We start from the raw sequence: 21,566 nt of genomic DNA on the forward strand, positions 1-21,566 counted from the left end.
ATGTGAGCAGGCATTTACTCATCTCACAGGCACAAAAACAGATTCAATGTTCCTCACAATGAATAACAAACAGTGAAATGCAAACTCAAAATATTACGCAAACCTGCAATAATTAATGTGAAATAACACAAATATACTTTATGTATTTAACCTCACTTTATTAACCAATGTCTTTGCTGCTGACCTTTGATGATACATTTGATGAACTAGTCATTGTATAATTTACAGTGAAAAAACGTAAATTGACATTCGAAGAATTCCATGCATGCCACTTCACATTGTATTTTCATTGAAATAACTGTTTCTTCTTAGTTTATTCTAATAAGTTATGTACATTAGAGTTAAATGTTGTTAAATTAATGTTTATTGCTTTTTTTAATGTCATGTGTGTTACCATAATGGTGTTTAGTATTTGTGCGAATGACACTGTGCTTCAAGTATTTACCTTCTCAGCATGTGGAAAAGCTGCTTGTGATGAGCTTTGATTCATCATGTGACTTTCTCATCACTAGGCTACCTGTTTTTGGTGGTTGTCAGTGTATTACAAAGGTACAAACCTGATATCAGTACTTCAATAGGTTGGTAAATTAGCATTATATCTGTTAATGAAATACAGATTATTTACTGTAAATTTAAGTTAAATCTGTAAAAGCTAAAATGTTGATACCGTAATGTTGCTATACCGTAATTTCTGTCAATCACAGCTGCCGTTTTTTTACCGTAAATTTAAAGGATTCTTTTTTACAGTGTATGTTTAGTTAAGTTTATTTGCTTTTTTTTATTTTCTACATTTTCTAAACTTTTTTATTTTCTAAGTCCTATTTTCTAAATGTACTTTCTAAATGAATCCACACTTCCGTGGCGTAAGGAAGTAGCATGCTGCAGAGCTCGCTTTTCAGTGCAGGTGTGGTAAAAGTTTATCATATTTTATTATTTATTATATTTATTTTATTCTCATCTGATATCATGGATCTACATTCAAATGTTTTTGTGTTTTTTTTTTTTTGCAACGGGATGCAAAGTTATGCTATAATGAATTTCTATAATAAAAATACATTATGTGATATCTTACCTTTCAAGCAATGTGGAAGCAAAATTTCTAAACATAAAAAAAACTTATACAGCCATGTCTTTTTTTAATTATATAATTGGCATCAAACAAACAATGTAGGCCTAATTCTTATTCACAGTTATTAAAGATTAAACAAAAAGACTGAAAAACTATCAATTAGGTGGCGATAAACAAAAGAAGAAAAAAGGAATTTTGAGCGCTTTTTCTTAGCGTCCGTTCACGGTGAACCGTCGATTCATCGATCTGCTGAGAATGTCTTGTGTGTTCACCGTTAACATACTCTGGGTTGACTGAAGTTACTCCCAGATGCGTTTTTGGAACCAACATGCCCAGAGTAAGCATGGTTTAGGTTAATCAACTGAGAGTTCAGGGTATTTGTGAAGGTAAGTTAACCTTGCTTTCTGGAATAGCACCCCCCAGGAGCAGGGTTGGCTACCCCTGTTCTAGACTAAATGTGAGCAGGCATTTACTCTTCTCACTGGCACAAAAACAGATTCAATGTTCCTCAAAATGAATAACAAACAGTGAAATGCAAACTCAACATTTTACGCAAACCTGCAATAATTAATGTGAAATAACACAAATATACTTTAAGTATTTAACCTCACTTTATTAACCAATGTCTTTGCTGCTGACCTTTGATGATCCAACTTAACCATGAACCAATGAGCAAAAATAACCATCTTTTTGTTTTATTGCTGAGGCTGGCTCTGTCCCAAATGGCAACCTAAACACTTGCGGTCTTACGAGTCCACACTTTCATGGAGTAAGGAATTAGCATGCTCCGGAGCTCGCTTCAGTGCAGGTGTGGAAAAAGTGTGCATCGAGGGCGCATATCGACCGCAAAGGGGGCGCTCACGAGCACCCTTTTGAAACCTAAAATGACAAATGGGACAACCATGGACTTAATGGACACATGCACATGGTAGCCATTGTAAGTCCACAATACCCTAAGTGCATATGAAGTGTGCCATTTGGGACAGGGCCAGTGTTGATCTTGCATCCTATTCTTCTGTGACCCAGAATGACAGCACAGCTGAAAGGTTTGTTTGAGCTGCGCCCTCTACAGTACAGTCTTGACTTTGCATTTCCTTCAGCCTGAGGCCTTTACATTTGGCAAAAATAGTTGAAACTTTTTTTTTTAGTTATTAAAAAACAAACAAGCAAGCCCAGTCCAGGTGAGAAAAAGTAAGGTAAAAGTAACGTAACATATTACTTTCCATAAAAAGTGACCAATTAACGCAATAAGTTACTTTCTAAGGGAGTAACACAATATTTTAACACATAACTTTTAAAAGTAACTTTCCCCAACACTGGTTATCAGTCAGTAAGTCTACATTTACAGATCCATTTATATAAAATAAAAACAATATTCTAAAGTTTTCTCTTTACTCTTTCCACCGTACTCATATGTCTAATGCCAGACAAATTAAACTCCTTCTCTCGAGTGCTTTGGTTGTATTCGTAAGGGGATCAAATTTTAAATACGTTAATGAATTGCTAAACTGCTTCTTCATTTAATGGGGTGTTGTTCGGCTAAAGAAAACACACCCCCGGCTCCTAGCATTAGATCCCATTAGCTCACCCACCTGCTGTCTATGGCCAATGCCAGATGAGTCATAAGGCTGAAGCACTCATTCATGGGATTTCTGTTTGCCTCGGAGTACTCAGCTGCTCTCCCAACATGGTACACTATCATAATAGACCGTCTAAAATGTTAAATGTAAAAATAAATTGAATTACAATAATAACATTATTATGTAGTCAGAGAAAGAGGATATCGATGACATGTAAAGCACATTAAAAAATAACTCAGATGCACAGCACAAAATATTATACAAACTTAATACTGGCACACAGTGCCATTTGTTTCTTAATTTTCTAATAAGTAAATAAAAAAAATCATACACTGAGGCATGAAATAGCCTAAAACATGTCCTACAAATTTACCTGCCATTAGTATTTAAAACAGCAACTCTAAAAATGATTAGATGATCACTAGAAACATTTGTTCACCATTTGTTTTGATTTTCTCTTTAATCATCTGTTTGTGATCGAAGATATTTTTGAACCAGCTCTAAACAACTATATGGAATGGAAAATTATGCTTGAATCTGCTAATCTTAAAGTCCCCCTGTAGTCAATAATTTTGTCTCTTAAAACTCTTCTTTGATCACCAAAATATCATATTTAAAAGTTTTTTCCTTGAAAAAAAAAAATTTGTTCATGCCTTAAATTAACTTGAATGTGACTTTAAACCCTTACCTAATTTAGTATACGCGATTATATGAATATGCAAATAAATGAGCCCCGCCTCCACGCACTCACACCAGCTCAGAGATCCACTCAGAAACACTGGCGATTTCTGCGTTTTTGCAACTGTCTTTGGTAAACTGCAGTTTTCAGGAGAAAATACTCAACAATGGTTCTGCTGACTTATGTATTTGTACATGGTTTGTCTTATAGCATATCAAAAACACCACACAGACATATAAACAACATTAAACATCAAAAGCCTGTCCAAACATAAATTGTTATGTACCAGTGTTGGGTATAACACATTACTAAGTAATTAATTACTGTAATTGAGTTACTTTCTCCTTGAAAAGTAAAGTACGGTATACTCTTAATTTGTTCTGTAATTTAGTTCGGTTACTTACTTGCATTGAATACCGTATAGAATATAGAACTGTATAAAAAATCTAAGTATGGATATCTTCATGAAACACATTCATACACTGAGGACTCTAATGTCTGTATAGAGAAATATAAGCATATTTACAGCATCACTGCATCACTCATTTCTGCCATGTATTGGCCATATTAGGGAAGCATTAAACCAAGACCGCCCTACATGGACACAGTAGCAATGAAAGCTTATGTGCTCAGGTACAAACCTTTCCTTACAAGCTTTCTAACTGATCCTCTAAGTACAAAGCGCTTTTGCTCTTTTCATGTTACAATCAGTAAATGGAGGGTTTTGCTGCTGTGTGGTGTAAAGTGCTCAGTCTATTGAAGAGAGTAAAGAGGTCTGTAGTATACAAAGGCTGGCTGTGATGATAATAGTGGTAATGAAACACAACCAAAATAGGAATATGCAGAGAGAGAGAGAGAGAGAGAGAGAGAGAGAGAGAGAGAGAGAGGTGCTGCTGTACTCTGTGAGACTTAGTGATTTGCACTCGTTCTTTGAAGACACATTCACACTAATAAATGAGGCACACCACAAGTATGTATGTTTTGAAATTTTAATCTGTTAATCTAGTCAATAATGATCATGAAATGCAGTTGTGTTGAATCCTGCATTAGTATGATAACTTTGTTTGTCTTGCAGTGCATGAATGCATTTGGTCAGATGAGGAATGATGCTATGGACCATTATCTTCGTTTGAAAGGCACAGATGAAGAGGGCTAGCATGTCTCGTCCTGTATGGAGTTCACTTCAGATGCTCCTCCTTCTGTCCTCTTCTGTCAGGATTAATCCTGCTGTGTCTGAATTAGGTGAGTATAACCTGTGTAGTATTTTGGATGCAAGTTAGCTTATGTGATTTTATTGGATTTTATTCTGCTGAACAGGCCCATAAAAATGCATGCGTGCCATGCAAATCTTTTATACGCTTGCATAATTTGACAAAAGGCTTGCCAAAACATTGTGCTTGCTCCACATGTAGCCTAGCAACGGTGGACTTCAAACTACCCCTGCTTCCTCAAAGTGACGCCCATTTGAAATGAGATTTAATGTGGTGAAAGATACACTGAATATCTAGAATACCTGGGTATTACTCTGCAAACACTAATGCAATATAAAATGATTTATGCTACAGATAACATGATGCATACATTGTGTTTTTAGTACTTTATTCTAACTAAGACATAAAGTAGGGTCCACAAGCCTAAAATGGATTAATAATCTAATTTAAACCTGTAAATAAACAGAGTGTGAATATTTACAATTTTCTTTTTACTGTTTTTTTTTTTGTAAACAATTATTAAATTAGAAAAATGCAAAAAATATTTTCACTAAATATGTGCAAATGCATTTTATGCATAATTCAAGAAAGCACTATAATGTTTTACACTATGAGGTTCCATTTGTGGCAAAAAATAGTTGACTGCTTTGTGGTTTATACATTTGTCCTTGTCTACAGTTTACAGTTGTCTAGGTCCAATTTATAATTTTTTTTAGTTCAGATAAATTAGTATGTTGATTTGTATGTTCTCTGTTTATGTCGTCTTTCTCTGTCTTCTTTCTGTAGTTCTGTCGTCTTTACAGTCACCCTTACTGTCATCTTTCTCTGTTGTCCTTACTGTCATCTTTCTCTGTTGTCCTTACTGTCGTCTTTCTCTGTTGTCCTTACTGTCGTCGTCTTCTGTTGTCCTTGCGGTGTGTGCTGGCGCGGAGCAGAGCAAGCATTTCCAATTCATTCCTATGGAAGTTGAGCTTCACGCTTGCGTGGTGCATTGTGGGATTGACAGTGGACAGAAGAAAACGTTGAGAGAGTCAAAAAGTTGGGCAGTTCGACTTTATGCAAATATCAGGCAAAAAAACGCAGTCGGCAGCCAATCGCTGTGAGGTTCAGGTATAGTGACGCCTGTCTTGAGAGTTTAAAAATATGCAGGTTGTGCTGGAGTTTATGCTGGATTTAATGCATTAATCATGTTGTTTACACATTGGTCGCTTTGCAGTTGTTATATATACACTGCCCGACCAAAAAAACTTTTAAAAAAGTCGCTGTTTGGATTTAAATGGGCAAATGCTTAAGAGTCTATGATTGGATCATTATTGCAGTGATTATATTTCTAACATTTTATATGTTTGGCAACAGTTCTTCTAACCCTAATCGATGGAGTGTGTATCCCTCTCCATCAATTAGGTTTAGAAGAATTGTTGCCAAACATTAAACTATTTCCAAATGTATTTGCGTTCATCTCTGATGATTATAATGGTTGCGTGTTGAAAAGAAAACAGATTAAACAGTATGGACAACATAACAAGACAACAATAAAGATAACAAGATTACAGTAAAGATGACAGTTTAGACAGCAGAACAATACAACATAAACAGAGAACATACATATCAACATATACACATTTATCTGAACAAGTAGGCAATGACTGTAGACAAGGAAAATGTATAGTAAAAACTAAGCACAAAGCACTCGACTCGTTTTTGGCACAAATGGAACCTCAGTATATATACAGTTGTAATTGGAAATATTCAACCCCCATTGCAAATTAGGTTTATTTGCAAAATGTAGAGACTTTCAACTGTTTGCAATGAACAAATCAAACAAAAGTAATTAAAATAGCTCAACACAACAAATGTTTCAAGTGGTTTCCCCAAATTTAAATGAAAATGCAACTTTTAATGACTTCTGCTGTCTCAAAATTATTCAACACCTTCATGGCAAGCATCTTAACTTAGTAGAACACCCTTTTACTGTTATGACCTTCTGCAAACGAGATATATAACCAGACACCAGCTTCTGACAGTGTTTCTGAGGAATCTTAGCCCATTCCTCATGAGCAATGCCTCTAGTTCAGTGATATTCTTGGGTTTGTGTGCTGCAACCTCCTTCTTCAAATCACACCAGAGATTTTATATGGGGTTCAAGTCAGGTGACTGATGGCCACTGTAGAGTCTTCCAGGACTTCTTCTGCAACCAAGCCTGGTTGAAATCTGAGGTATGCTTGGGATCATTGTCCTGCTGGAAGATCCAATGACGCCCAAGCTTCAGCTTCCTCACTGACGGCATAACCTAGGATTTCTCCTACGATTTCCTGATACTTCAATGAATCCATCATGCCTTCCACATGCTGCAGGTTTCCAGTGCCAGAGGATGCAAAGAGCATCACCGGGCTCCACCATGCTTAACTGTAGACAGTGTGTTCTTTTCAGCATATGCTTCATTCTTCTTCCTCCAGACATACCGTTGATCCATAGGGCCGAAAAGTTCCAGTTTTGTTTCATTGCTACACAGAACATAATCCCAAAACTTCTATGACTTATTTATATGATTTTGAGCATATTGGAGCTGACTTTTCTTGTGCTTTTGGGTCAGTATTGGTGTACGTCTTGGAGTTCTGGCATGCGTTTAATATGCGCCTTACTGTGCAAGCTGAAACCTCAGTGCCTGTTGCCACCAAGTCTTGCTGCAGGTCTTTTGCAGTCACTCGAGGGTTTTTCTGACCCTGCCTTCTCAGGAATCTGGATGCAGCCGTTGATAGCTTCCTTTTTCTGCCCCGTCCAGGTAGAGTAACCACTGTTCCTTTAACTTTGAACTTGCAAACAATGCTTTCAACAGTGTCTCTAGGAACATTTAGTGCATTCGCTATCTTTATGTATCCTGTTCCTTGTTTGTGAAGGATGATAATATTTCTAACATGCAGTCAAACGTGACACCCAACAAACCTAGACAGTTCAGATATTTCATGTGTTCTAGCTCAAGCAAACCTGGTGCAACTAATGAAGCCCTTGGATGATGCGACGGCAGCCTACAACGGCGCCAGTGCGCTCACCACACACCAGCTATAGTTGGAGAGGAGAGAGAGAGTGATCGAGCCAATTCAGATAATGGGTATTTTTAGGAGGCCATGATTGGCAAGGGCCAATGTATGGAATTTGGCCAGGACACCGCGGTTACACCCCTACTCTTTACGAGAAGTGCCATGGGATTTTTAATGACCACAGAGAGTCAGGACCTCGGTTTAACGTCTCATCGGAAGGACAGTGCTTGTTACATTAAAGACACTGTTACAGTTACATGTTACAGTGATATGGCTGCTGGCCCTTGATTAGTTGCATCAGGCGTACTTGAGACAACACCTGTTTTGCAGATTTGTTCTGTTGTGAGGGATTCTATTTAGAGGCTTGAATAATTTGGAGACTGCAGGAGTCATTAGAAGTTGCATTTTCAGTTGAATTTGGGGAAACCACTTGAAACATTTGTTGTGTTGAGCTATTTCAATTACTTTTGTTTAATTTTCTATTGCAAACAGCTGACTTACAGACTAAATTTTGCCAATAAACCTGGACCCGTTTTCACAAAACATCTTAAGGTTAAAAGTAGCTCCTAACTTGCAGATTTTGGTGAAACTCTTAAAAATAATGGGCGTGTCAGTCCTAATTTTAGGACTCCTAAATTTTTGCTCTAAGAGTATTTCACAAAGCATTTTAGTGCTAAATCTAGCTCCTAAATCTGTGAAACCTGAGTAGTCAGGAGGACCCTTAGGTCAAAATCACAAACAATCCTAATGGCTGTTGTTGGCAATCTGCCTCAGCAATCCATTTGATTTATAGATTTTAATCTACGATAAAACGCCAAAAATAAATATTTAATAAATAAATGAATAAATAAATAAATAACGTCCGATTAACTGAGGCAATTGTTAACTGAGTCGTAAGTTTACACTTCCAAATGATCGAATAGAAAAAAAAAGAAAAAAAAAGCGTATTTGGCATGCTGTCTAAGGGGATCCAGGAATAAAGTTGCACTTTAGACTTAAGTCGAAATCCGTATGTTCGTTTGGCCGGAAGCTAGTTATTTTAATTTCTAAATATGATTTTTTTCTTACACAAACTCATCCCTTTGCTTCAGAAGGCCTTTATTAACCCCCAGAGCCATGTGGAGTTATTTTATGATGGATGGATGCACTTTTTTGATCTTCAAACTGATGGTTGCATTTCACTGCCAATTATAAAGCTCGGAAGCGTCAGGGTGTTTATTAATATAACTCTGATTGTATTCATCTGAAAGAAGAAAGTCATATACACCTAGGATGGCTTGAGGGGGGAGTAAATCATGGGGTCATTTTCTACTCCTTTAAGAATTCTCTCTAGTGGTAAGAGTTAGTGGTAAGTGGTAAGAGTTCTCATTTTGCAATGGGGGTTGGATAATGTAGATTACAACTGTATATATATATATATATATATATATATATATATATATTATTATTATTATTATTATTATTATTTTGTCTGGCAGAAAACATTTAGCATCTAAATTAATTGTTTTTACCCAAATCAAACATATTATTTATTATGACTGAACCAACTATATCAGGGTACAACAGCAACACTCATTTTTCAGAGGAGGTAGAAATGGCTTCTGAAGGTAATAACACACGTTTCATGCTTTACAGTGCTTTTAGAACATATTACGTTTACTTTAGATCTCTAAAAAATATTTATATTATACTCTCTTTATATTAACATCATCTTTTTATATTAATTTATTTCCTTGCACACTTTTATCTTTTGCTTAGTATTTTCAATCTTACCAGAAGATGGCGTTGGGATTTTAAATAGCTCTCTGATGCTGCACTGCACAGTGTTTGACTCTGGCCTAAAGGCTCCTCCACCAGTGAAATGGGAGAGAGACACTGGTAGTCTGGATAGCAGGATTCATCAAATGGCCAATGGCTCCCTTTTCTTTCCACGCTTAAAAGAAGAAGACTTTGGAAACTATTCGTGCAGTGCAAAGAGAGGGAACAAACAGATTCAGACCTCTGTCATGATCAGCAAAGCATGTATGTATCTTGCATTAGTATAAAATTATATTAATTATTGAAATTATGTTAATGGTTACACTGAGGACTTACACACATGATGCATCTAAGGTGTCCACCACAAATGGTCATAGATTGTAATTTGTGTTTGTTTGTTTGTTTGTAGGCCTGGAAGATGTGTTCTTTCACCCTCAGTCCATGAGAACTGAAGAGGGACAAGATGTTTTCCTTCAGTGTGTCTCTGGTGATAGTTCTCCTCCTGCTCAGATTTCATGGTTGAAAAATGGCAGAGTTCTCACCAAAGGAAACCAGATTCAGGTAGCTACAGAACTAAACATGTTTAGTAAGTAGCCTACACAGACTGTTATATAATCAAATATGGCTATAATAAAATAACAATCAATTACAACTAAAGATGGGTTTAGTTTTACTACTTTTAAAAGATGAGAAGCGTATCTCATCTATATATTTCCTGTTAAGATCTCACCTTGACCAACTTTGAAAGTCAAAGAGCATTGCTGTTTGATTAAAACTGTTTGTGGGTGTGATTTGGACGTGACTTTTATTCTATTTACAATCACACATGCCAGCTGAGTAGTCACAAATTGATAACTTTGAAGCCCATCTCTCAGAGCTTGTGCAGAACTTCAATATTTATATGATTTAGCACACAAACTCCACAAAGAAAGTGCAACCACGACAAATGCGTGGAGAGAGATTGTTTTTTATGCAGCCAGATCCGATGGTTTGTCGCCAAAAGGGGAAACTGGAAAGGGCTCCATGACAAGTGTAATAATATTTCTTTGCTAAATACTAAATATTACCACTAGGGACAGTATGGAGGAGGGAGTCAAAGGAAGACTTCAGGCACCTTGCACTTGGCTAACATCACCAAAACAGACCAAGGAATATATATCTGTATCACCCACAATCCTCTTCTGAACATAAGCAAAGAGAGTCAAGCAGCAACTCTGACAGTGCATGGTAAGACATACAACTTTGATATATTTTGCATTATACAAATCTGGCATTCTTATTACTTGGTGTCTTTGTTTTTTTATTGCACAGGTTTCAATGTAGACATAAAGATAATTGAGGGCCCACAAAATGTCACTGTACCTGTTGAAAAGGAAGCGGCACTCCACTGCTTTGTTGAAGGCTTCCCCATTCCCACAGTGCAGTGGTTTAAGGATGGACGTCCATTACCCAATTCATCTAGATGGGATCTGCAGAAGGACGGACAACTGCTGATTTTCAAGTGAGATATTTCTACGGCAGATTATGAATCAATAAGTGTGAAATTAAAACAACAAAATATATACATTTCTTCAAGAATAAAGAGTTTTAATAAAACAAAGTTCAATGAAATATATGATAATTAATCAATAAATCAGTAATATATGCCTATAAAATACCCTTTATTGTTAAAATTGGCAAGAAAATGGAAGTTAGTCTTTTCTTCCCTATTGTGTCATATATATCCGAGTAAAATGGCTTCTCAAACTAGAAAAAACGTAGGACAGGACTTCATTTTGTCCATGGAGAATTGATTGGACCGTTTGATCGTTGTTTGCTCATTGATCGTCGATAGAGATTGTTGATCTCATGTGAGTGACAGGTTGCCCCGCCCTCACGCCAATAAACACGTCATCAGAGAAGAGATGTTGCTGCAAGAGGAAGAGGAAATTATTTTAATTAAAAATTATGAGGCGACATCAATTAAAAACAATAATGATGTGCATGGATAAATCATTTTGCCTATAAAAAATACTGCAATATTCTATAAAAAATAAGAATGGTCAATTTTGATTGCATGGTGAATTTAAATACTTATGACAGAAGGCATTAAAGGTGTGAAAACCTTCTTCCTAGGAGAGTTTTGTCAGAAGATGAGGGGCTGTATTTCTGTGAAGCTCGCAATGAGGAGGAGAAAGTGAAATCCCAACCAGCCTACCTCTTACCTGCAGGTACTTCCTTTCGGATGAGTCTACTTTCGTTCCAGGTGGTAGCTGTTCACACCTGTCCTCTATTTAGCATACCTTTTCATGATTTTTATCCCGCAGTTATGGACTGGACATAGTCTGAACTATGTAATCATAAACATTTCAATGCACATATAAACCAGGAAGTGCTTTTATGTCTGAAACCCATCAGGCCCAGACAGAATCAGTACTTTTAGTAAGACTTTTAGTACTTTTTTATAATACTTTTTAAATTTGGTAAATGGAGCTGAGTACTAAACTCCCCTTGATACCTGAAAGAATAGCAAAATTAGCTAAGTATTAGCTAAGGCTAAGTGTGCATTTTATAAATAATGGACATTTAAATTATGTATAAATCTGCAGGTTTCTGCAGGCACAGATTCCAAGTGTGTCTTAAAGAAGAACCTCTTGTGATATATGTAGCATTGTTCCAGCTGCCAAATAAATATGATAGTGATATGATACTTTTTACTATTTTTGTATATAATATAAAATGTTTTTAAATTAATTTAAATTGATTTGTTGTAAAAAAAAGAATATATATATATACGTTTTTATGAATTTTTAAGTATATGATGATTCCTAATCAAATTTATTGATTTAATTTGGCATTTAGTAAGCTTTATTTATATAGCAACTTTTAAAAACAGTGTTTAGTGCTTTACAGAAGAGAAATACATGTGTGCATTCACAGAAAAGAAAAACACAATAGAAATAAGATAATAAAACGAAATTCAACAATAGAATAAATCAAGGAAACCAGGTGTTTCTGGACATTTCTAACATAATGTCCTCAAACACCTGTAGTTCTATCATGAACCAAAGCGGTGTTTCACGAACCCATAAAACCTTGGCTAGTAATTTGTGAATTTTGAAATCTCTATTTTATGTTTGCTAAGCTCGTTTCATTATTATATTCTTTTCTGTGGTCAATCTGGCCTTATTTCAGAACCTCCATCCGTGACTATCTGGCCAACGGTGATAACGTCTCCTGTAGGAGCTGAAGTGACGATTCACTGCCAAGTGTTAGGACACCCTGCTCCTTCAATCAAGTGGTCAAAGCTAGGCCAGTCTGTCCAAACTGGAGGCAAAATTATCATGGGGTAAGTTTTGCAGGAAGAGTTTATTAACTATAATTGTGGTTCTTGTTTACCGGGTGGTGCTTGTGAATTCATTTTGTTCCCAGGTTAAGAAACACAACTCTCTACATTTCATCAGCGAGAAAGCATGATGAAGGACATTACACATGCGCAGCCTCCAATACACTGGGTCACGATGAGAAAACCATGACTCTTCGAGTTGCTGGTAAATCTTCTTTGCCAAAAAAGTACAAGTATACTAAAAAAGTACCATAGTACTTGAAAACACATTATTATTAAGGTAATCATGTTGTACCATGGTATTATCAACTAATACGTCACTGTATTATGGTACCACCTTAGTTCTTTTTTTGTTAGGGTGTTTGTGATGTCTTTACTTCAATAGAATGACAACTGGGCCAAATTCCAAACATTTGTCTTGAAAGGGCACTTCACGAAGGGGATCGTTCCAAATAAAAGTGAACACCTAAATCCCTTCATAAAGGGCTCTTCCACAAGTGCGTTAATGAAGGGTATGCGATGGTCACTTCAATGGTCAATGAAAGCAATTTTATCGTTTATGGTCATGTGACCCAGGGTGGCGAATCCTCGCTATTCATTTTAAAGCTAGATGGCGGGAGAGGTCGAGTTTATGTATAAACAGAATCATTTGTTTTGTTTTTTTTGTGATATTTTACACACGTCATACATTTCCTATGAAGTTTAAATAGGTTTCATAGGTAATAAATGAGTTTAACAGTAAGTAGGTTAGATAGTGTTGACTGCTTACAGTGTCCACACAAAAGACGGCAAGTTTTGTTGACGGCAAGTTGAGAGCACACACATATATAAAGCATGTTTTAGAAACTTCATTATAAAATGTATATTTATTTGCAACAATTATATTAACAGCAATAATAAATTCCTCTTTGTAAGAATAGCTAATGGGCTAATGGACACGGTATCATTCCAGGAAATTACGTTGTCTTTCATTGCTCCCTTCACCAAGTGCATTCCAAACGGCTACATCATGACACGCAAGTGCCCTGCTCCCTCCAAAGTCTCCTCTTCAAGTGCTCTGCCCTTCGGAGTGAGTAGGGCATAGGGAGGCTCACTTCCGATTGGAATTCACCCCTTATCTGACTTTGCATTTCTTTTCAGTGAAACCAGTCATTGTTTCCTTCGTTGCATCACTCACTGTCTCAGAGGGATCTCCTGTTAGTCTCCCTTGTCAAGCTGTGGGAGATTCTCCTGTCAAATACACTTGGATTAGAACCGCTTTGATACGAAATTCACCACAACTGTCTGGTCCAAAGTCTCCAGTCTCACTCCCACTACAGATACACACTGATGGTTTGTTACATACGGAACAGACTGTAATATGATGCAGGTTTTCACTTGATTTTAAAACGTGACATTTCATTTTACAGATAATGGGACATTAGTCATCTCAAACATTCACCGGTCTGATTCAGGAGAGTACCACTGCACTGCAGAAAACAGAGTCGGTCAGGATGTGAGAAGTGCTATTATAACTGTAACAGGTGGGCAAAATGCATGAGAACTAAACTATTAGTAGTTCTCATGCCTACAACTAATACATCGGTTTCCTGTTTGCATCTCAGTTTGATCTAATCATTCTAATGCTCTAACTTAAAGCTGACTCTGATGTCCCACGTGATAAAGAAGCACTGAGTAAAATGATTATAACCACTGTGAGTAATGCAGTTGCAGAGTCATTCTGGTACCATCTGTGACATTAGCCTCATAACATCTGTAACTGTGACTCTGTGATTGTTTTGTGAGTACTTTGGCATTTTCATCAACATTCTCCACCATTTTCAATGGTTAAGTGCATTTAAAAGATTGAATAATGCCTTGCAACAAATGCATCTTGTAACAATTATGGGGCTGAATTTGTTTGTTTCTCTAACCTTCCAGGTTCCAGAGAGTGAACAAGAACTATTTACTAATTCCTTTCTCTATGGTTCAAAGATTATGAACAATACAGAGAAAAAAGAATCCCTTCAGCGGACAACTGAAGTTTATACAAAGATATCTTGTAAGGATATTAACATACCTTAGAGCAGGGATTCTCAACTCTGGCCCCCAAGGTCCACTTTCTTGCACAGTTTAACTCCAATCCTAATCAAACACACCTGAACAAAATAATCAAGGTCAAATCAGGTCGTACTAGAAAGACAGAGCAAAACCACTCGAAGGCAAGCCTGCAAAACCAGTGTGGGTGCTTCTCAATTCTTATTTGTGCATCTTCGCTTCCTTTCCTCGCTTCCTTTCCTCGTGTCTCAGCTCCACCCCCTGTAGGATGCAAAAGAAAAGGAGGACAGAGAAATCGAATGAAAGCTTTTTTTTACATTGGAAGACTTGATCACTCCAGCGTCACTTCACAGCGTCATCAGCAGCGCTCAAAGGATCTGCCCTTATGTTGTTGAAATTTGGTCATTTAAGAAATTCATAATAAATAATAATAATAAAGCAAGTTACCCTGTTGAAATATGTGAGATTTGTGGTTTATTTAAACTGCAAAGGTAAAGTATAAATTAAAATTATTGTGACAGATGTGAAGGGGGAGGATAATTGATACGTGTGTCACGTTTCTAGACACTTCCGCAAAGGATACACCTGTGCATCTTCGCTCATAACTCCACTGGAAGCCTCCTCACTCCTCGATCCTCGCCTCATCATGGTGCAATTAGAGAATTGAGTTGTTCTTCAAGATGGCTGAGCTCGATCGGTTTCCGGGTCATAGGATGGAGGATGGAGGAAACAAGGAGGATACGCAGGGAAGGCGACCAGAGGCCTTTTTTTCATGGATGTCAATGGAAGAGAGGCTTCACTACGCTGTATAAACTGCTTTTGTGGGAAAACGGCTTATTTAATGTATCGACAGTTTGCTCTTAAACATTATTTTTGGATTGATTTACACCGAAGAAAAAAATGCTGTTTTAAAAGATAAATCACAGACAATTGTGTGACAGGTAGGATTCAGTTTATGCCACTTCTCATTCATTTCTATGGTTTCAACAAAGAGTGACTGACTGTCGCACAACTCTGAACAAAATTCAATGACGTCAAGGCTGTAATGTGATTGGTTATCTAGGCACATGTGATTTAAGTTAGCCATTACGCTTTTTACAATGGTAGAGCCACAGACCCTCTTTTCTCCCAATAATAAGACCATCTCTGGCTAGAGGCTGGTGAGTTTGATCAGGGTTGGAACTAAACCAGGGTTGGAACTAAACAGGGTTGGAACTAATCTCGAGGGCCAGAGTTGAGAATCCCTGGCATAGAGGAGTTTTTTCTGTTTGTATGTTTGTTTGGTGTGTTGGGTTGTTTTTTTCTCATTCTTATTCTTTGTGTTTGGTGCAGTGTTAAATGCTTTTGTGGAGGACTCACCAACATACTTGAATCTTGAATCTACCCAAGACACTACTGAATTTATTTCACTGAAGCCAACTGGCATTAGCATAGGAAGTAATGAGAACATTAAAGAACCCATACAAACACAAAATCCAACTGCTGTGCCCATCAAACCTACACCATCTCCCAAACTCAAAGAGACTTTAATGCAGGATACACATCCACATATCCAACCAATGGACCAGGTCACTAAACCTCCATTAATGAATCCAAACACAAACAGCCCATCGCCTGCAGACTCATATTCTCAGATTAAAAACATTCAGAGCTTTTCCCAGACTCCAGGCTTACCTTTAATGGATGTGGACAACTTCACTGCTTCAGCCCCTGTGGAACAGCATCAAAATAAGAGTCAAAACATTAAGCAGTCTGGAGGTACGAAGTCATCAGTAACAAATGACACAGAATTAGTCGAATCACTCAAGAAAAACACATCACAGGCTCCCATGAGGACCACTGACAATAATAACAGGTTGGTTATCAAATGAGCTTCCTCATTAATCAGCTTATCATCAATTTTTTGGAAAAAGCATGCTGAGATGTTTTTGTTTCACGCTTTGTTTGATTTGTGATTTTGTAAGTAACATATGACCCTCTTTTCTTCAGAGAAAAGGAGAAATCTCAGACTTGGTTGCCTGTGATTGAGAAACATGACATTCCCATTGTGGTTGGAGTAGGTGTTTCCTTGGCATTCATTTTCATTGCCATGGCCTTTTATTCTCTGGTTCAGACAAATGATCCTGCAGCTTTACCCACAGGGAGAGCAGGTGAGACTTTAATATAATAAAAATAAACCTTGATACCTATTATTCTTGCATAGACCTGTGATGAGTTCCTAAATGAGATTTTCAAACGCATAAAAAATGTAATATAATATATTTTTTCTCATAGCTCTGAGGTGTATGGGTGGGCCTTGCAGACATGGGGAACGTCTTGCGATGGAAAGGACATATGATAACAAGTTAGTTTTGTTGAGAGCATTTGATAATTGTATAATGTCCCTGTCAACATTGCATTAAAGGGTTAGACCTAAAAATGCCATCATTTACTCATCCTCATGTAGTTCCAAACCCGTAAGACTTTCATTCATCTTCAGAACACAAATGGAGATATTTTTAATGAGATCTGAGAGCTTTCTTTCCCTCATTGACAGCCTACGCAACTACCACTTTCAACCCCCAGAAAGTTAGTAAAGACATAATAAAAGTAATCCATGTGATCTAAGTGGTTTTACTTCAATTTTATGAAGCGAGGTGAGTGCTGTGCGCAAAAAAAACAGAATTTACCACTTTATTTTCAAAACATTAGTCTCCAATATGCTTTCACGAGAGAACCACAACGCATGCATGTTGTGTTGTCACGAGAGCAGACATTGTTGCATGATAAATAAGATCTTAAATTGCGCTAAGAAGATGAACAAATGTCTTACGGAGTAATTAATGAACGAATTTTCATTTTTGTGTGAACTATCCCTTTAATTGAATAGTAGTTTTTGTAACATTTTTAATGATGACACATTTCAGAGCATTTGAGGATGATAATTTGGTGGCTGTTATTGAACAAAGCCCCAACATATCCGAGACAAGAGCGCTCCCAACAGAAAGCAGCCCATCCACCATGATGATGGAGCCACCATCAGATGATGTGCAAGAGGGTGTCCATTCCACCCAGGACCTGCCAGTTATTGTGGAGACTCACCCGGAGCCTAGAGAGGAGGACCAGGTCAGTACAAAGTAGGGATGTGGCAGTGAGGACATTTTCCCACCTGTAAATTGATGTGTGACAACATTGTTCTTCCCACCGGGAAGACCCCGAAGATGTCCAATCAGAGTCGTGCTTTCTTTCCTGCAAGATAGGTTGGAGCGAAGGCTGTCTCCCTCCACCCTCAAAGTGTATGTTGCCACTATTGCCGCACATCACAATGCAGTTGAAGGTAAGTCATTGGGAAAGCATGACCTGATCGTCAGGTTCCTGAGGGGAGCGAGGAGATTGAATCCGCCTCGCCCTTCCTCTATACCCTCTTGGGACCTGTCTCTGGTGCTCAGCGTACTGCAGAGACCTCCCTTTGAGCCATTTGAGTCAGCTGAGTTAAAGATCCTGTCACTAAAGACAGTGATACTGATTGCTCTGGCTTCCATTAAGAGGGTGGGGACCTGCAAGCATTTTCGGTCGACGAATTGTGCCTAGAATTCGGGCCGGCCAACTCTCACGTTGTCCTGAGACCCCGGCTCGGATACGTGCCCAAGGTTCCTACCACTCCCTTCGGGGACCAGGTAGTGAACCTGCAAGCGCTGCCTTCAGAGGAGGATGACCCAGCCCTAGCTTTTCTCTGTCCTGTTCGCTCTTGGCGGTTATACGTGGACAGAACGCAAAGCTTCAGGACCTCAGATCAGCTCTTCGTCTGTTACGGAGGCAAGCATAAGGGAAAGGCTGTCTTCAAGCAGAGGATGGCCCACAGAGCCCGCTCTGTCGTCTCTGCTGGTGTTCTTTCCCCCCTATAACTAGTCTGGAACCACCCCAGAGACTGCCATATGTTGTACCCTGCTTGGTTAGTCAATATGTGTAACCGTCACAGTGCCTCCCTCCGGGGTAGGATGTGGCTTCCGCAGCGTTCCCTTCCCCAAGGGCACGCTTTCCCAGCGTTATCCAGTAAGTCACACTGAGTGGGTCTTGTGTGAACAGCAGTGACTAACCTTCTCTGCTTAGAGCTCCTACTTCCTGCCCAACACACCAGGAGGTGCAAGCGGAGCGCTGGAAGGGCCAGCAGCCATGGCGTTTTGGTAGATATCCCCATTCGTCAGCAATGACGTACGTCATAGTGAAGCTGACGAAGGGGAACGTCTCGGTTACGTATGGTAACCCTCGTTCCCCGAGGAAGGGAATGGAGACGTACGTCCCCTCACCACAGTTGCTGAGCTTCCGCTGGACGGCCAAGTCACAAGTCCGGCTCCTCAGCGGAAAAACAAGGATGCGATGCAATTATCGTATGCCAATGTGCATTGGCTCGTTTAGTTTCACTTGAAGTAGATAGGCTCTCGCAAGCGATCCCCATTCGTTAACAATGACGTACGTCTCCACCATAATTTGTCATAATTATCATAATTTATACACAGACTGTGAATATAACTCATGTGTCATATGGACCAATTTTATGGCACCCTTGTCTTTTTATGGAGCTTAGCAGCCCCTGGTCACCATTCACTTTCATTGTATGGAACAAAGCAGCATGAACATTCTTCAAAATGTATTAATTTTCTGTTAAATGAATAGATTGATTTTGAACTTGCTAATATTATTCCTATTCATAAAGCATTGTAATCTCTGAGACTCCAAACATAAAGAACGTACAGTCAATCTTAGCATTAAATCACAGATATAAAGGAAGAAGCAACACTTCCTTGTTTTCTTTTTAACAATAATGTGTCTTTTTTTCCACTATGAATTAGCTGGAGACTATATTTGAGGAGGGGAAGGTGTCTCCTTCACCACATTCTGACATTCAGCTGCAGTGTATGGAGGACTGGAGGAGCAGAGAGTTTGAACCATGTCAGGATGCCCCCTCACCTCCTCCAGCCAATCCAGCACCTGCCCAGGAGGAGGGTCTGCGGTCTTCCCTGACCCTCCAGACCACCGATCCCTCCTCAACTCCTGTGCGCCACAGCATCAATATCTCCCACGGTTTCTCTCCCCTAATGCTGTCCCACTGTGTGTCTCTGGGCATGACCTCTGTGGCTGTGGATGTGCACTTCTACCCTTCGGCCCCCTCAGCAGCCGGCATTCCTCCATGCCCTGCTTTTGGAGCCCCGGGCCAGCAGGTGAACACCAGGCTGGACCATGAACGATCTGCACCCTCTGCTAGCCACAGTAAATAAGTAAAGTGTGTTTAACAAATATTGAATATTTTTTAATCGCTCACTTCATAGGGCTACTGTCAGTTAGTTTAAAGATGGTGCTGTTGCTTTTTCTCCCTCTTTTTTTAATGATTGCCATTTCTTATAATGTTGGTTTAATGAAAGGCCACCTAGGGAGTCTGAGCTCATATGGAGCCATGCATTAGAATGGCTGCGTCTGAATTTCCGTTCTTTCACAGTACTATGTACTAAATTTAAATCTGATTTTACTTTTTATACTACTGTACATCTGCTGTACTGCACTGGAAAAAATACTGTTAAATTTACAGTAAAAAAAAAGAAAAAGAAATTCAACATAAAGATACAGTGACAATGTTTCCGGTATCACTGGATGGTATGTTGGTAACATTACTTGTGGTACATAACTGATAATAAAAAATAAGAAGAATTATCTGTAAATTATATGGCGATACATACATCCAAAACCCATAAAGTTCACAGTATTTTACAGTAAAATTACATATGTTAAATGTTAAACCATTTTTAAAAAATCACTATATATGGTATGGTATCTTACAAAATCACAGAGTGGCATTAGGTCAGGGAGATATAACTACAAATATTTATTTTGGCAAACATTTATAATTATATTGATCATCTCAATATTTGTGAATTAGCTTAAAAAGCTTTATTATTACTATTTCCTTTTTTTTCAATCAGATGAACCACCATTTCTTCCAAAGAGATACTGTTGCAGAGCAGAAAATGTTTAATAATAAGGTAATAATAAATTCTAGTTTAAATATTCAAGGAGTTTTTCACTTTATGTTAAATTAATTAACAAAGAATATTTAATCATTTTCATTTATATATAACAATATATAGTTACAATAATATTTACCATCATTCATTTTTAATGAAAGATATTTTAATATATGAAATATTGACATTTGCAGATGACATACAAATAACAACCATGAAATCTTTTGTGGTCTGTATGATTAATATACTTCACATTCAGCTTTTTTTGTATATATTTGTATTTTTGTAGAAGGGAAGTATGCATATTCAGACACAAGGAATAATTGCAGGTAAACATTTATCATTCTTCAGGTTCATAGACACTTTTTTCATATGCCAAGGAATTTATAATACTGCAAGTATATGTGGATGTAAATGTATATGTTAATGTATTTCTGAAAATTAGATACTATTCAGCAATTTTTCAAACACTTCTACGAACCTAACCATGGTATTGTGTAAAATATTGTTGGAAAAGGTCTCCACTTTAACGGAGAGTAATGAGATCATGGAACTTAAAAGTTGTAAAATGGTTTATTTGTTCAACAACTTGACTGTTATTTCTACTCGTGCCAAAGGTTAAACTACCCTTAACATTAGTTATTGCTGTGACCTGTATTCTTAAACATTAATCTTAAAATATTGGAATATTGTACTTCATGGGTAACCAACTGTTGTAACTTTCTTTTATATAGAAGTAAAATTTACCAAATAATACAACTATGTCTCTTGTTGACTTTCTTGAAGTCATATTATAGGAAACTGAGACACACAATTATTATTGTATACCAACTATATAATTTTATTCAGAACAGTTTGTAATGAATCATAGTG

General features: G+C 37.7%; 1 protein-coding gene and 1 long non-coding RNA gene across 3 annotated transcripts; one reads left to right on the top strand and one right to left on the bottom strand.

The window, feature by feature from the left end:
* Positions 1-4,277: 4,277 nt before the first annotated feature.
* On the top strand, positions 4,278-21,441 carry LOC311083681 (uncharacterized protein; the record flags this gene model as incomplete). 2 transcript variants are annotated; one of them, XM_084115417.1, is made up of 18 exons in its annotated part: positions 4,278-4,298; positions 4,465-4,570; positions 9,336-9,599; positions 9,745-9,896; positions 10,409-10,562; positions 10,647-10,836; positions 11,451-11,545; positions 12,510-12,663; positions 12,747-12,865; positions 13,801-13,992; positions 14,070-14,183; positions 14,299-14,354; positions 14,581-14,701; positions 16,030-16,552; positions 16,687-16,847; positions 16,972-17,041; positions 17,604-17,802; positions 19,527-21,441. In XM_084115417.1, 17 exons carry the CDS (start codon positions 4,471-4,473, stop codon positions 19,950-19,952), a joined length of 3,090 nt encoding a protein of 1,029 aa, XP_083971543.1. In that variant the 3' UTR covers positions 19,953-21,441. The 2 variants fall into 2 exon arrangements, with proteins under 2 accessions (XP_083971543.1, XP_083971544.1); XM_084115418.1 differs by lacking the exons at positions 4,278-4,298; positions 13,801-13,992 and having other exon boundaries at positions 4,471-4,570.
* On the bottom strand, positions 4,312-11,909 carry LOC311083684. The gene is made up of 4 exons (XR_014606341.1): positions 10,698-11,909; positions 9,672-9,837; positions 9,351-9,534; positions 4,312-4,581 (listed from the first exon to the last, which is right to left on the bottom strand). It is a non-coding gene; the product is annotated as an uncharacterized lncRNA (long non-coding RNA).
* Positions 21,442-21,566: the final 125 nt, after the last annotated feature.

The sequence above is a fragment of the Abramis brama genome, assembly GCF_963993115.1.
Source record: "Abramis brama genome assembly, chromosome: 5".
NCBI lineage: Eukaryota > Metazoa > Chordata > Actinopteri > Cypriniformes > Leuciscidae > Abramis > Abramis brama.